General features: G+C 37.1%; 1 protein-coding gene across 2 annotated transcripts in view; it reads left to right on the forward strand.

The window, feature by feature from the left end:
* CD2AP (CD2 associated protein) overlaps nucleotides 1–15,395 on the forward strand; it is a 74,037-nt gene that overhangs the window by 47,040 nt on the left and 11,602 nt on the right. For both annotated transcript variants that reach the window (XR_015740681.1, XM_026707824.2), the window contains exons 10-13: nucleotides 1,289–1,325; nucleotides 2,278–2,337; nucleotides 3,216–3,375; nucleotides 3,921–4,063. Coding sequence is in view for 1 of the 2 variants with exons in the window: in XM_026707824.2 (XP_026563609.1) it covers nucleotides 1,289–1,325; nucleotides 2,278–2,337; nucleotides 3,216–3,375; nucleotides 3,921–4,063 (400 nt within the window). In the remaining variant the exon portion in view is untranslated. The remainder of the gene's footprint in view (nucleotides 1–1,288; nucleotides 1,326–2,277; nucleotides 2,338–3,215; nucleotides 3,376–3,920; nucleotides 4,064–15,395) is intronic.

Genomic DNA, 15,395 nt, shown 5'->3' on the forward strand with positions numbered 1-15,395 from the left:
CAAAAGCGATGGAAGATCCTTCAGGGGAAACTGAGGGGGAGACTCACTCTTGGTCCAGATGAGCCCCCTTCCCCGCCCCTAAGGAAGCAGAGGCAGCCAGCAAGGGCAGCAAGCCCCGCTTCGCGGACTCCGTCCATCCTCGCTCCCACCCACCCACCCAAAGCCACGAAGTCCCCCAATCGCGCAGCCCAGAATTGCCCTCCCCTCAGGGGGCAGCAACGACGCCCGGTGTTTCCTGAAACAAGAAGCTCCGCCGTACAATGAAAGCGCCCTGGCTCTAGGCTCAGAAAACAACGCAATCCGAGGTGGCTTCGTTTCCTCAGCCCCAGCTGCTTTCAGTCCGCTCGGGAGGAGGAGGAGGAGGAGGTGGTGGCGGCGGCTCGCGTTGTTTTCTGAGCTCTAGGCGTGGCTTCGGCTCCGCTCGGCTTCGCTTTCCTCAGCCCCAGCTGCTTTCAGTCCGCTCGGGAGGAGGAGGAGGAGGAGGAGGTGGTGGCGGCGCGGCTCGCGTTTTCTGAGCCCATGAGCCTAGAACTCAGAAAACAACGCGAGCCGCCGCCACCACCTCCTCCTCCTCCTGAGCTGACTGGCTTTGGGTGGGTGGGTGGGAACGAGGACGGACAGAGTCCGCGGGCGGGCTTGCCTGCCCTTGCTGGCTGCCTCTGCTTCCTTAGGGGCGGGAAGGGGCTCATCTGGACCAAGGGTGAGTCTCCCCTCAGTTTCCCCTGAAGGATCTTCCGTCGCTTTTGCCTGCTCCCTATGTCTTCCCTCTGTTAAAATCCCCCACACACACACACACTTATTTTCAGGTGGATAGATTTCGTGTCTGAGCATTCTCACATGACGGTGGGTCTTCCCCCCAAAAAAAACAGTTAAAGAAAAACAATATATCCTCATGCAAGAACTTTTCTGCTTCCGATTACCCTCATGCTTACAAGTTGCAAAGGAAACACGGAAGCAGGAAAGCGGCTGCCCAGCTCCGGAGCTCCACACCATTTTTCTTTCAGAGGGAATCTCACTCGAGTATAAGCCAAGGGGTTTTTTTTCAGCACAAAAAATGTGCTGAAAAACTCGGCTTATACTCGAGTCAATAAGTTTCCCAGTTTTTTGTGGCAAAATTAGGTGCCTCGGCTTATATTCGGGTCGACTTATACTCGAGTATATACGGTATTTGTAATCCTTGCACCAGTAATTTATAGAGAGTACAATCAAGTTACCTGTTGCCTTCTGGATCTTAATTCAAGAAATTCTTGGCATGAATATTAGTTATTATATTTTGTTCTCTTTGCAGAAGCCAAAGAAACCACCACCTCCTGTAAAAAGTCAAGGTATGTAAGATAGGGTTTTATTTAACCATAATTGCAAAAGAGACTGTAGTTGATTGGAAATTATTAATCTATTTTGAGTGAAAAAATGTATCAATCAGAATTATTGTTTTTTAAGATGTTGCCTATCAGATGAAATCCATTCATACCTAAAGGGTATTGAAACATAGAGAATTCATTATTGAAAACAATATGTGACTTCTTGCGAGCCATCACCTTCTGCTATGTATACAGATACTATAGGTCTCAGTGCAGTTAACAAAATCCATGAAATGGGATTTCACCAAAGTAATAGTTGCACTGAAAATAAGACAATTGGTTCCAGTTCAACAGAAATCACCACTAAAAATTCTAAATATATTTTATATGTTTATTCATGAAACACTATCTAACAGCAAAAGAGAGTAAGCCCATACCCAAAGTATACATGGTATATCTTGTATTCTGCTGTATTTCTTCAAAATGAGCATTTTCTTTTCTGAGCTTTTCTCAAGTAGAAAACGTCCTCTTCTGTATTTTGCGCACACAAAGATTCATATCTACAATCTCAGTGGTAACTGCTCATATGCTAGTCACAGCCTTTTGATAAATTACAATCAAATCGTGCACTATTCAAACTCATATTAATTGTGACTTACTTATACAATAATTTATATATATGAATTCATGACTTCTATAAGTACAAATGAGATAATCCTGAACAAACTTCCTTGCGATAGTGTATAACTATTTTTCTCCTATAGTTTAAAATCTTTTTAATGATACATTCAATTATATAAATTTTAAAAGGCTAAACCATAAAACAATTCTTGTTCTTAAGGGCTAAAATTCATGTGCTAGTCAGCACTTCTAATTGGATTTCTAGTTCTGCCACATATTTGATAGATGTACAATACATTTTAGTATTATCATGCAGTAGTTTCTCTACTAAAGCAGTATGATTTTTAATCTGTAGGTTCTAAGGCTGATCTGCCTGTGGAGAAGAAGTTTCCTCATCTCCGGAATGAAGAAAAAGGTAAGATCAGGTTTATCCCCTGATACTAAAAACATAGATGTTCAGGACTGTAGTTTTTTTTTAAAAAAAAGCAACTTTAGTATAAATTAAGCATATGAGTGGTTAGAAAAGAGCTAATAGGAAAACATCATATAATACTTACAATTTTAAAACTATATGTGTATCCCTGAAATAGCAAACACTAACTATAAATGTTGTTCAGCATTTATAGACATATGTAGATTAAAAATAGATTTTCTAAAGCAACCAAGAGTTGTATAAAATTTATTTTGTTGGCAATAAAAAAAAATTAAACTCCATCCAAGACAGATTTTTTAGAGTTTTTCCTACCTTTATTACTTTTATAAATAACTCGATATGGTAAACATATCTCCTATTTTTCCCCACAACAACAACCCTATGGGTTGAGCTGAGAGAGAGACTGGCCCAAACCCACCCAGCCAGCTTTCTTGCCAAAAGATGGATTAGAACTCAGTTTCCTGGTGCCTTAACCGTTAGACCAGACTGGCTCTCATACATTTTAAAGAATATAAATTCATGATTTTCTGCAAAAAAAAAAAATGTTGCTAATAAATCCTGTGGCCAGGGAAAGTTAATATTTTACAGAGTTTATGGATAATATGCTGGATTCCACTTTTATCCATTTAAAAACAGTTTGTTGCAGATGTATGAACCTGAGTAAGTAAACTAAAGGAAGGAAGGAAGATTCCTTGGTCTTGATTCATCTATGTGCTGTTTTTGTCTTTGTCCTATTTGAAATTGCTTTCAGAATGCAAACTGGGGTATTTGTTCAGAGCCGCCTATGCCCATGGAAGAAACTTTCATAAATTATTTCTGCATTATTTTTATTGTTATATTATTCTCTCACTTGTTGCCAGATGAAAAACCAGTGTTGGATCAGAAGATACCTAAACCAGTGGCTCCCCAAGTACCACCAAAAAAACCTGTCCCTCCAAACAAGGCTAATAGCATATTAAAAGGTGGGATGTTGCTTTCAAAATGGCCAGATAAAACAGTTTTGCAACCATCAGTTTCTAAGTAAGTATCTTATTTTGTGCATGAAATTCTTTGACATGCCATTTTTAAATTGCTGTGAGACAAAGTCTGAACATGATAAGAATTGCATATGTAACTATATTGCAAACTATTAATGCATCTTTCTTTACCTTTTATAATCCTTTTCTACCAAAGAATCATTTTGAAATTGGGAGGACATGCTATAAGTTTTTACATTCACACTTGTTTCTGCCATCTCAGTTTGTTTTCTTTATTGTTATTTGCTCAAACATGCAGATAGTGAAATATAATTTATCTACTTTATTTCCCAAAAGTATGTTGAAACCATAAATTGCTGAGTGTGTAAATCATAAGTTGTAGTAACAGTTAGATAAAAGAGAACTGAAGGAGGAAACCTACGTGTAAGAAGTGCGTTTCTCCATATATCTCAGCCTCTAACTCACAATTTGAAAAACTGATTTCTTGAAGAAACTGATGTAATTTTTGTAAAAGCATATATAAAGATTTTGTTACATGTTTTATTTTTTCCTTAATTTGTGATAACATTATTTAACTTTCAAACATAGGATAAATGGGGAAATTGCATCCTGGAGGCCAAAGTCCGAAATTGAGCCAACAGTGAAACCAAAGATAGACTCTGAACAGTTACCATTGAAATCAAAATTAGTAGAGGTAGACTCAGCTGCACTACGGAACTTGAAAGAAACAGGTAAATTTGAAAAGTATACATAAGGAATCTCAATTTTCTGCTACACAGTATTAGAATAAACCACAATAAAGAATAAAGAATTTATTCAGAAAGGAATACTAGTGGATTCAGTTGTAGAAAAGCTCTGTGATAGAGGTTGGTAGCAGAAGGACCTATAGGTATCAGTGCATCTGAACTACTTCCCTTCATGGCCTTCAGAATCCCTTCGTACTTTTTTCTATACTTTTAGTGGCAAATTTAAAGAGGAAATTGTCTTGCAGCAAAGCAGACAGCTCTAGCATTATTCTATCATCATAAGGCTACTTTTGATCACCTCCTAGGATCCCTTAGGCATTGTTAGAAAATAGAAATAATGGATGGTTGCATCACAGTGCATTACTTGGATACGTACTCATCTGCCTTGAAAAAGAGTGCCCTGAAGTGTGCCTTTTGATAGATGTCTTTTATCCACCATTGCTTTCACTCTCAATTGCAGATGTTTCTGTCCTTTCAAAATTCCAGATGTTGTCCACCATCTCCATATGTGGACTTCGTCTTGCTTATGGCATAATAAATATTCATTTTTAAAAATACTGCAAGATTTTCCCCACCTCAGACTTTTGGAACTATTTAAAAATAGTTATTCAACTAGACTCTACAGCCTTTTGGAATTTCTTTGTTTCTTTGTTTATTAATTTATTTTGGAATTGTTCCAATAATTGGAAAGCTGAAATGAGGTGCACTGTATACTATTGATAATGCTTATGTCCATTAAAAGTTAACATTTCAAGTAGATAATGGGAAAAATGTTTTTGTATAATGCATTTTTTAAGAAAAGAGAATCATTAAAATAAATGCTTTCACATTATAGAACTCATTCTATTATTTTATTGTGCTTCAAAAGAAGGTCTCAAGCATCTATTTTGTTAAAGTTCAGTGCATGTAAAATTTAAAAAGGAATGATTTACAATATCTTACGCTTTTTAAAATAGTTCACAGGTTTTGTATTACCATTATTTATGCTAATGACAGGAGGGGTCTGCAGAAGTCAGCGGAATAAATTAGTATCTGATAAGCAAATTGAGGGTCCAGTAGGAATAAACTGAATCATATTAGCAAAGCAAAATCAGAATACTGAAGCAAAGCACAAAGCTTCTTTCATAGTTACTAAGTTATTAGTTGGAGTTGGTATTTCCTTCAGAATCTTTATTTTCATTAGAGCACAAGGGCAGTGTAGTAGTTAAGGTGCTGGACTAAGAGAAAGAAGGCCCAGTTTCTAGTTCTTCCTTAGGTATGGAAGCTTTCTCTGTGATTTTGGGCCTGGTGCGGATTTTGAGGATTTCATATAGGGTTGAAATTGTGGGATATTTCTGACTATTGCAGTTCCAGTGTTATTCAGTCTGATTGGGGATGTTTGTGTGAAAAGTTCACCTGAATTTCCCAGAGTGATCCAGGGAGATATAAGCAACAGGTTTTGTCTCTATACATCTTTGGGTTCTAAAACTCTGTTTGCCTGGACAAGCTTAAAAAGGGTTTGTAGAGAATCATGAAAACAACTTCTTTCATGCGACACAGGTTCCAATAATTACAGGGCTATAAATCATCTATTATCTTAAAGGGATGTGGTACATAATCTATCTGGCTATATCTGCGCATTTATATTTCTAAGTATATTTTCTTTAAACAAGAAATTATTTTCTTTAAAAAGAAATCCCCTAATCTCCATGTACTCGGGTGTAGGGTTTTTTTGCTCAGTTTATAAAGTGAAATTGATTTGCCTTGTTAACTTCCTTTCTCCTCTCCTTTCCCCCATGTATTTATTTATACACACACACATTTTATCCTAGTGAAACAATTTTTCTACAAGACAACCCTATAAAACTGCTGTTTAGATTACTCCAATATCATTTTAAAGGATTTGCTGCTGTGTGTGTGCGTTCTGTAATGTCAATGGCACACATCATTTACTACTTTAGCAATAGTGCTGATAACTTTTGATTTGTACATATTTGCAGTATACTTATAATCTATTTTAATATTTGGAAAAATGAACAATTTTGGTATATATATATATATATATATATATATATATATATATATATATATATATATATATATATATATATATAAATAAATAATATTTGGTATATTGATATGTATATATTATATGCATATATTAATCCAATTTGAATGTGTACAAAGGACTGAAGTTTTATGAGTGCAGTAGTGTAAATATTTATTAATTTTCCTACTAAATATTTCTGGTTTCTGACTTGCTCGACACCTGACTGGATTGCTGTCTTCTGCTCTAAACCTCAATAATGTCCTTTCCAACTGAGCTTAAGGCAAAATGTACAGCTAGTCCTCAACTTATAAGATTTGATTTAGTGACTATTCAAAGTTTTTCACTGAAAAAATTGATTTATGACCGTTTTTCACACTTATGACCATAGCAGCATCTCCAAAGTCATGTGATCAAAATTAAAATGCTTGGCAACTGACTTATATTTATGACAGTTGCAGTCCCGGGGTCACATGATCACCTTTTGTGACCTTTTGACAAGCAAAGTCAATGAAGAAACCACGTTCACTTAACAACTAATTTAACTGCAGTGATTCACTTAATAACTGTGACGACAAGGGTCAAAAATGAGGCGAAACTCACATAACAAATGTCTTATGCTTAGCAACATAACTTTTGGGCTCAATTGTGGTTGTAAGTCGAGAACTACCTGTAGATAGTAGTTCTACAGGCACCGGCACCTGTGGTGGGAGTGTTTTTTGGAGAGAGATTCTTCCTTCAGAGGAATAAAGCAACAGGCCTCATTCCTATATAATATCTGTATATAACAAAATACTAGGCAACCCATGATGTATTGGGTCACTCTTCTTTCCACATATAATATAGGCTTGAACAGTTTCCCCTTCACCTCACAACCCTGAGAAGAGTTCTGGTGAAGCCTCCTTTTCCTCCAATCAATTGCCTGCCACTGCTGAGGGGAGAGGAAACCAAGAAAGTCACAGACCGCAACAGCAACTGAACCCCTGCTCCCCATTCTGGTCTGTGCCCAAGGGTCTCCTCCCTGCAGGAGAAGAAGGGGGCTCATCCATCAATGCCAGTGCTCCTCCCCAGCCAGTCCTACCTTACCAGCAGGCACATCAGTCCCTCCCTTGTCCTTCCTCTTTCCAGAATGTAGGCTTAGGGAAATCTCCAACTAATCTCCAATTAATCTCCAATTACCTTGTAGCAGGCATTCCAGAGTCATTCCCTCATTCTTCCCTTTCTGCCACTGCTGCTAAGAGATTTCAGATTTTGGCCTCACTTTTAACACAGCCAATAGCCATTCAGCCAATTGGGCACAGGGGCCAGAGGAACATGAGAAAGAGAGTGGGAATACAATCTTTCCTTTTGCCACACAACCTATGGGCTTCTGGGGAAGTGTTGTTGGTATTGTGGCATTGAAGCATCCACAATTTTCCCATATTTAATTCCCATAGGAGTCAGTTCCTTGGTTCAATCATTGTTGCCATTCACTTTCCAAAATTGCCCAATTAAAGGTTAACAAAGTTACAAACAGACACGAGAATGTTAGTAGTATACAGATATGGCATTTAAATACTTTAATCATTCTCATGATAGTATCAGGCACCAATGATCATACTATAGATAAAACCTTTTAAACAGCTAACTCTGCTTTTATTAATTAAATTCTGTTATAAAATAGGTAAGTTTTGCCTATCTGGCAGGCATTGCTCTCCCTAATACATGACCCAAGGAATAATTTGGGTCATGCAATTGAATAGTTTTTAATAATGGATTGCTATCAAATGTCATTCAGTAGTTTCTTTCCTGCTATTTTTCCCATTGTGTATTACAATATAAATATTTCCTTTTCATTCTTAAACTGTTATATAATCTTGCTCCTAGTCTACAATATATCTTTGTAACTTTTGTAAACATTTTGTTGGTATTGTTAACATTTTAACTACTTTAACTACTAATCTCTACTAATTCAGTCTTCCAGGCATTCCAATTAATAAATTATAAACGAGGCATTCATTTTAGTTAAGTCCAACTTTTTAAAGTTGAGATAAATGTTACAAATACTCATACTTAAGTTCTTTATTTCTGTAAGTTTTTGATGTTGTGTACATGCATGGATTCTGTTCAGCACTATGGGACAGGACTTCAGTTTGCATAGTGAAATTTTCTATTTGTGGGGAATCAAGAATCCAAATGCTAGCAGAAAAGCTTTGATGTGCTTTTGGAAGATGCATGTAATACTTTAATAAGTAGAAATAAAAAATCCCTGTCATCTACTTCTTTATTTAGAGATGGCTGAATTTCAACACTTCTGGAAAAAGAGTATCATGGATCCAGTCAGCTACTGTGGTTAGAAATGCACCCAGAACAGTTTGGCATATTTTAATAAAATAGCACAGATTCTTCCCCTGAATGAATTGAATGGATGTTGCTAAAATAACAGTGTCCTGATTATGTGTTGAAGATAATGCTGCCATATTTTTCCTGCAAGATGCCTTTTTTGGTTCAAAATCTTTTCTAGATATTCCTCTCCTTGACTTTTCTTTCCAGATTTTGTTTCCTATCCTGTTTGCCATGTTTCCCTTCTTACGTGTCAGGAAATTACCCTCCCCTTCTCCATTTTGGTAAGAGACTTTCTACATAGCAATCCACATCCTTTGTTCCATATTAATTCTTGAACCTAAATTTCTATTCTTGAATATTATTAAATAATTTTTTAAACTAATGTGTTTATGTTTTCAAGAATTTACACTAAACTGTATCAAATGAAAAATGTTATATTTGGGTGATTTTATAACATTACTGCATAAAAGGTAAATTTTGGTAATAGTAGAATGCCCCTTTTTTCCTATTTTGTATGGCTAAGGCCAAAGAGGGGAGGGGCATTGTGAGTAAGGCATTCTTTAGCTCTCCAGCATATGGTTAGTTGGTATAGTTACTAGGCAACTACTTCATTAAAATGCAAAATAAGATATGTAAGTGCTCTGATTTTGAACATGGGTGACTGGCAAAGGATAACAAGATTTAGCAGGAAGAGGAGATAAACTGTACTGTTGTTGGGGCAAATTTATAGTAACAGTAAGTTTGTGAACTTCTGCCTACTATGTAATTGCTATTAATAGTTCAGGGTTTTTTGTACCTGTTATTTCATAATATAACTTGCCTCATTAAATAAATTTGTACTGTGTCAAGGTAAAATTAAAGGCAGTGGTTGCCTTATAACTAATCATTTGATGTTCACAGTCATTATGGCCTTGGAACAAATTCTTTACAGCCATAAAACACTTTTTTGACTGTTACAAAACAGGACCATGTGTACCCCTCACAGTCATGTGGTTGTATTTTAGGTGCTTGCAGCCTGTTTGCATTTTATGACCAAATGCCCTGTGATCACCATTTACAACCTTCTGTGCCAGTTTACCAAGAAAGTCACTGGGGAAGAAAATCCAGAAAATCAATGCAAACAGAAGGGACCTTAGTTTTGATTCCCAGCTACGCAGGAAGAGGAAATTATTCTGTGTGCTAGAGGAACGGACCTCTAAAAACTAGTGATCACAAGCATTCTGAGCCTTTCAGAATGCTTGCTTTCACTAGCGTTTTCTCCTCTGGAAGGGAAAATGCTAGTGTACATTATCATTTCTGCTACACCAGAGGGGAAGAAGTTAGAAAACACCAGTGTTTCCACCCCCTCTGGAGGGGAAAATGCTAACAAGTGTTTTCACCTTTGAAAGGGAAAACACTAGTGAATGCCAGTGTTTCCGCCCTTCCAGAAGGGAAATACTATCAGACAAATACTATTCTGGGCCTTTTAGAATGCTGACATTTGTTAGTGTTTTTATCAGATTTGCGTTCTATTCTTCTAGCATGCCGGGGAATTTCTCCTCCCTTGGTATACTAGAGGAATGGACCAAATTTAATTATTGTCTCCCTGGTAGGGTAGGGAGAGGGTAGGGAGAGATCCTGGGCCTCCAGGATACAGTGGGAGGCCTGTGCCCTCTCCCAGCACTCCATTAAATTATCACAACTGGGAGAGCTGAGATTGTGGTAGTTCAATAAAGTGAATGTGTGGTGTCTCACTTAACTACTTTGCCCAATGACCGAGATTCCATTTGAAGTTGTAAGTTGAGGATTACCTGTGTCAGATTTATTGTGCAACCATTCATGTGGTTGCAACGATAAATAAGAAATGTAAAAATAATGTATTTGTGGCTAAAGCTGGAATGGCAGAAACCAGTGGTGTCCAAGCTTGAGAGAATAATATATAATTATGATTCAGCTACCTCCCAAGGCCATCAAGATCCATTAACTTGGAAAGGCAACAAGAAAAGGCTAGGGTTTAAATTATGGAACATAGACCATGAAAAGGCTTTGATGTTTTACCTTGTAGTAGACAAACTGTTGTATTACTTTATCTTTCTCTAATAGTAATAGTATATTTTAATAATATATATTAGGTAACAGTGTAATCTAATTTTATTTTACAGTCTTCAATCAAGTAAAGCCAATTGCTGTACACCAGTAAAAATCTTGTTCCCTAAGCAAAATGATGCATCATAGGGCAACACGTTTTTATTTATTTATTTGTCAATTGCTTATAAGATAATAGGTATAAGTAAAAACATAGTTATGAATACATGGATACATATAAGAAAAATAAAAAAATATATAAAAGAAACAATAGGACAGGGATGGTAGGCACGTTGGTGCGCTTATGCACACCCCCTACAGACCTCTTAGGAAAGGGGTGAGGTCAATAGACAGACAGTCTAAGGTTAAAGTTTTGAACCAAGATACCTCAAATGAGTTAACTTACAGAATGTGTCCAAATTCCTGGATCCATAATTCCCATGGAATTGATATTTGGCAAATTTTATAAAACAAATTATGACATTAAAAATTATCATAAAACAGTTTATGACATAATATAAAATGTCAGAAAACATTTCCTATGCAGATATTTCACAGTGGTATACAGTTCTACCTGGGCTATTTTCAAAGCAGATACATCTTTGAATGTATGTATCTTGGAAGGTAGTACATTAGGAATTCTGTCATTGTTATAGGCATTGAAGAATCTGAGAAATAAATATCTCTGAAATGATAATCCAAGGGATCATGGGTTGTCTAATAAGGGATTAAATGACTGGAAAGCTGAATTGTACTCTGAGTGCTGGTTTGAAGCTTGGCAGTTGATTTGATTTGAATGTATTTATTTATTATATTAAACATATTTATATAGCTGTCCAACTTACACAGTGACTCCAGGTAGGATACAGCATTAAAAATACACAGTTGAAAACTCCATAATTTAAACCCCACCAGTCTATCCCAGGTTGGATATTCAGTTTTTGATTATTTTTATTATTTTTTTGACTATTTTGAAAATCTGATTTGATTTTCTAGCTTCCAGATTCGAGGGCAATTGAATTCAATCTAATTCTAGATTCTGTTTTAAAGGCATTTTTATTAGGCTATATTTGGAAGATATTAAAATGCCTGCCCATTTTCCATTTTGGCAGAATGAAATGAAAATAGCAGAAGTAATATTCTTCAAATGACAGCTCACTCAGGCTCAAGAGTTTCACTGCAATATATATATTTAAATGTTCTTCTTGTGTGTGCTTTAAAACAAAGGTAGCACAGTTGGAAAGGACAGCTCAACAGCCTCTTTCTGGTTATAAGCTTAATACTGTGCTGAAATTTTTTCTTTTCCATTTTAAAAATAAAATCTTTCTGGACTAGAAGATGGAACATGCTTTTTTTTAAACAGAATTCAATATCTTGACAAAGATGGTTTGGCTTGTCAAAAATTCTAAAAATGCCTAACCTGACTGCTGGTGTGTCACGCACAGGCGCACACACACTCAAATAAAAGAAAAACAATTCTTTACACATTCATTTATTTTTTTAAAAAATATAGTCCAATCGTGTGTGATTCACTGTATCTGCCACACACGACTTACCTTCAGGCAGTGTTAATTTTCTTTCTTACAGGTCCCTGCAGGCTACCTAAGGTAGCTCAGGTTACACAGATCGTTCATTCCTGAAGTGGCTTTGAAGAATGCTGTTCCATGCAATCTTTGAAACTGTGTGAAAGCATGCCCCAGTCTTGCACAACTTTCAGAGATCTGGAGGTTGTACGAAACCACACCCTATTCTCATGCAGTCTTCAAAAATCATGCAGGAATGGGTGTGCTTTTGAAAATAGTTGTTTTCAGGTGTTGATGAAAAGTGGTGCGTCACTCAAAATGTTGTGGCATGTCACAAGTTTACTATCACTGGATTAGACAGAGGTGGCTTAATTTAGTTTAGTATAGTTTATTATCATTGCAGATCGTACAATAAAATTAAATACCATCTTCAGTGTACATTATGACTCAAAATAAACACATACATCCTCCATATTCTATACATTGAACTGAAAACCCCTGATATTGCATTAATATTGCACTATACAGTAGAATTCAATAGAGTTACTGCCTTGGGATAGAAGCTGTTTTTCAACCTATTTTGTCCTTGTTTTTATTATCCTGCACCATCTGCCAGATGATAATAGTTCAAAAAAAAGGTGCCCAGGATGAGATGGATTTTTGAGAATGTTTTGAACTTTCTTAGGCAGTGGGAGCTATAAAGCTCTTCCAAAGAGGGCAGAGGGCAACCAATGATCTTCTGGGCAATGACATTAACCCTGTGGAGTGCTGTCTTATCTTCCACTGTGCAATTGGCAAACCGTATACAGGTGCAGTAAGTTAAGATACTCTCCATGGTGCTGCGGTTGATTCAGTTGTTTTGTGAGAAGTCTCAGGTAGTATAATCTCTGCTGGGCCTTTTGATCAGTGCTGCAATGTGAGCACCCCAGGTCAGGTCATCTTTTATGGTAACACCCAGAAACTTAAAACTGGCCACTTGCTCCACGTGGTCTCCATTGATAAGCAAGGGCTGGATGTCTGATCTGTTCCTTCTATAGTCCTCTATAAGCTCCTTGGTCTTATTGGTGTTGAGGACCAAGTTGTTGTCTCCACATCACAAAAGCAATCGATCCACCTCATCTCAGTAGGCAGACTCATCCCCCGGAGATGAGTCCCACCACTGTTGTATCATCTGCAAATTTAGTAACAGTATTTCTAGTGTGAGTAGGAATGTAGTCAAGCACATAAAGAGTATAGAGTAAAGGACTCAACACGCAATCCTGTGGTGTACCAGTGTTAAGAATAAAACAGGAAACCCATAATCCAAAGGTAGATTGAATAATCCCACCTAACTTTATTATAGTGAGAGCCCAGGAAAATAAAATCTGTCACTACCTCCATTTCTTCCCCATCTATTTGCCAGGAATTAAGAGGGACGGATGCCATGATCTTAGTTTTCTTAATGTTGAGTTTCAAGCCAACTTTTGCACTCTCCTCCTTCACCTGCATTAAAAGGCTCTGTAGTTCCTCTGCACTTTCTGCCATTAGAGTGGTATCATCTGCATATCTGAGGTTGTTGATATTTCTCCCGGAAATCTTAATTCCAATTTATGATTCATCTAGCCCTGCCTTTCTCATAATGTGCTCTGCATATAAATTAAATAGGCAGGGCGACAGTATACAGCCTCACCAAACTCCTTTCTCAATTTTGAACCAATCAGTAGTTCTGTATCTAATTCTCACTGATGCTTCTTGACTCGCATATATTGTAGGTTTCTCAAGATACAAATAAGATGGTCTGGTGCTCCCATCTCTTTAAGAACTTGCCACAATTTGTTGTGATCCACACAATCAAAGGCTTTAGCATAGTCAGTGAAGCAGAAGTAGATGTTTTTCTGGAACTCCCTAGCTTTCTCCATGATTCAGTGTACGTTAGCAATTTGATCTCTAGTTCCTCTGCCTCTTCGAAATCCTGCCTGTACATCTTGGTAGTTCTAGATCCACATACTGCTGGAGCCTAGCTTGTAGAATTTTGAGATAACTGCTAGCATGTGAAATGAGTGCAGTGGTGCAGTACTTTGAACATTCTTTGGCACTGCCCTTCTTTGGAATTGGAATGTAAACTGACCTTTTCCAATCCTGTGGCCATTGTTAAGTTTTCCAAATTTGCTGACAAATTGAGTGTAGCACTTTTACTGCATTGTCTTTTAAGATTTTGAATAGCTCGGCTGGAATACTGTCACCTCCACTAGCTTTATTATTGCTCAGATTTCCTAAGGCCCATTTCACCTCACATTCTAGGATATTTGGCTCGAGGTCAGTGACCACACCATCGTGGTTATCAGGGATGTTAAGCTCGTTCTTGTATAGTTCTTCTATGTAATTTTGCCACCTTTTCTTAATCTCTTCACCACAACAAGGCAGTGATTCACTGGTGGTATATCCAGGAGCAAAATACAGTCTTTTGTAGGTTGCCTAGATGGGTCATCTTAAGTATAAAAAAGACTCTGCTAAATATAAAAAAGCATAAAGGTGGCCCATCTAGTGCATCATTAAGTGTCAGAATGATAGGCCTTGGCAGTACAGTAGCACAGAAACAGGCTGGCATCAGGAGAAAGGAGCTCTCAAAGTTAAATGGTTGACATAGTAGAAGCAGCAGATGCTGGTGATGGTAGGCTAGCAGGTGTAATCCTGAAGTAGTCCCAGTTAAGTGATTAAACCAGGCAAAGAAAATTGGTTTGATAGCAGGCTTATATTATTACAGAACTGTTCAGGTGAAGCAGTTGTACAGTGGGGAAAAGCTTTGGTAGAAGTAGTCTGACAGGTAGAGGAGGAACTGTAAATGATCCATACATATGCATTATTACATTATTTTAATAAGTAAAACTCAGCTGGGTGGCAGACCTGTAAAATTTATGCACTAAAGGCCTTTCTTAACTGAAAGACAATAAACGTTTCTTAATATTTGTTAAATCGTTAGCCTTGCTGTTCTTAAAAGTCATAGACATGGGGGGTTAATTCTGTTTTAACTTTGTGCCTATTTACTCAATATGGAGATTAAAACACACTCCAAGCAAAAAGAACACACACAAAAGTTTGATTGAAAACTATACTGTTGAACCTTAAGTTCATATTCAGATGGCAGAAAGAATTGAACTGACCAGAAAGAATAACATTGGCACAAAACTGCTTAGTTAAGTTAAATTTTATATCCAAATTAAGAGAGTTGAATGAAGTTGAAGCGTGCTCAACTCCAATCACAGTCTGTACAAAACTTTGTCTTACATGTCCAGTTTAAAAAATAGTTTTAAGAGTAATGCCTGAACCAATTTTGATGCCAATATGTGATAAGTTGTTGAATATTGATTGTCCTCCTGTATACCATCTCAGCAGATGTTCA

Source organism: Pseudonaja textilis, chromosome 1 (genome assembly GCF_049901715.1).
Source record: "Pseudonaja textilis isolate UNSWEBS1 chromosome 1, rPseTex1.2, whole genome shotgun sequence".
Taxonomy (NCBI): Eukaryota; Metazoa; Chordata; class Lepidosauria; order Squamata; family Elapidae; genus Pseudonaja; species Pseudonaja textilis.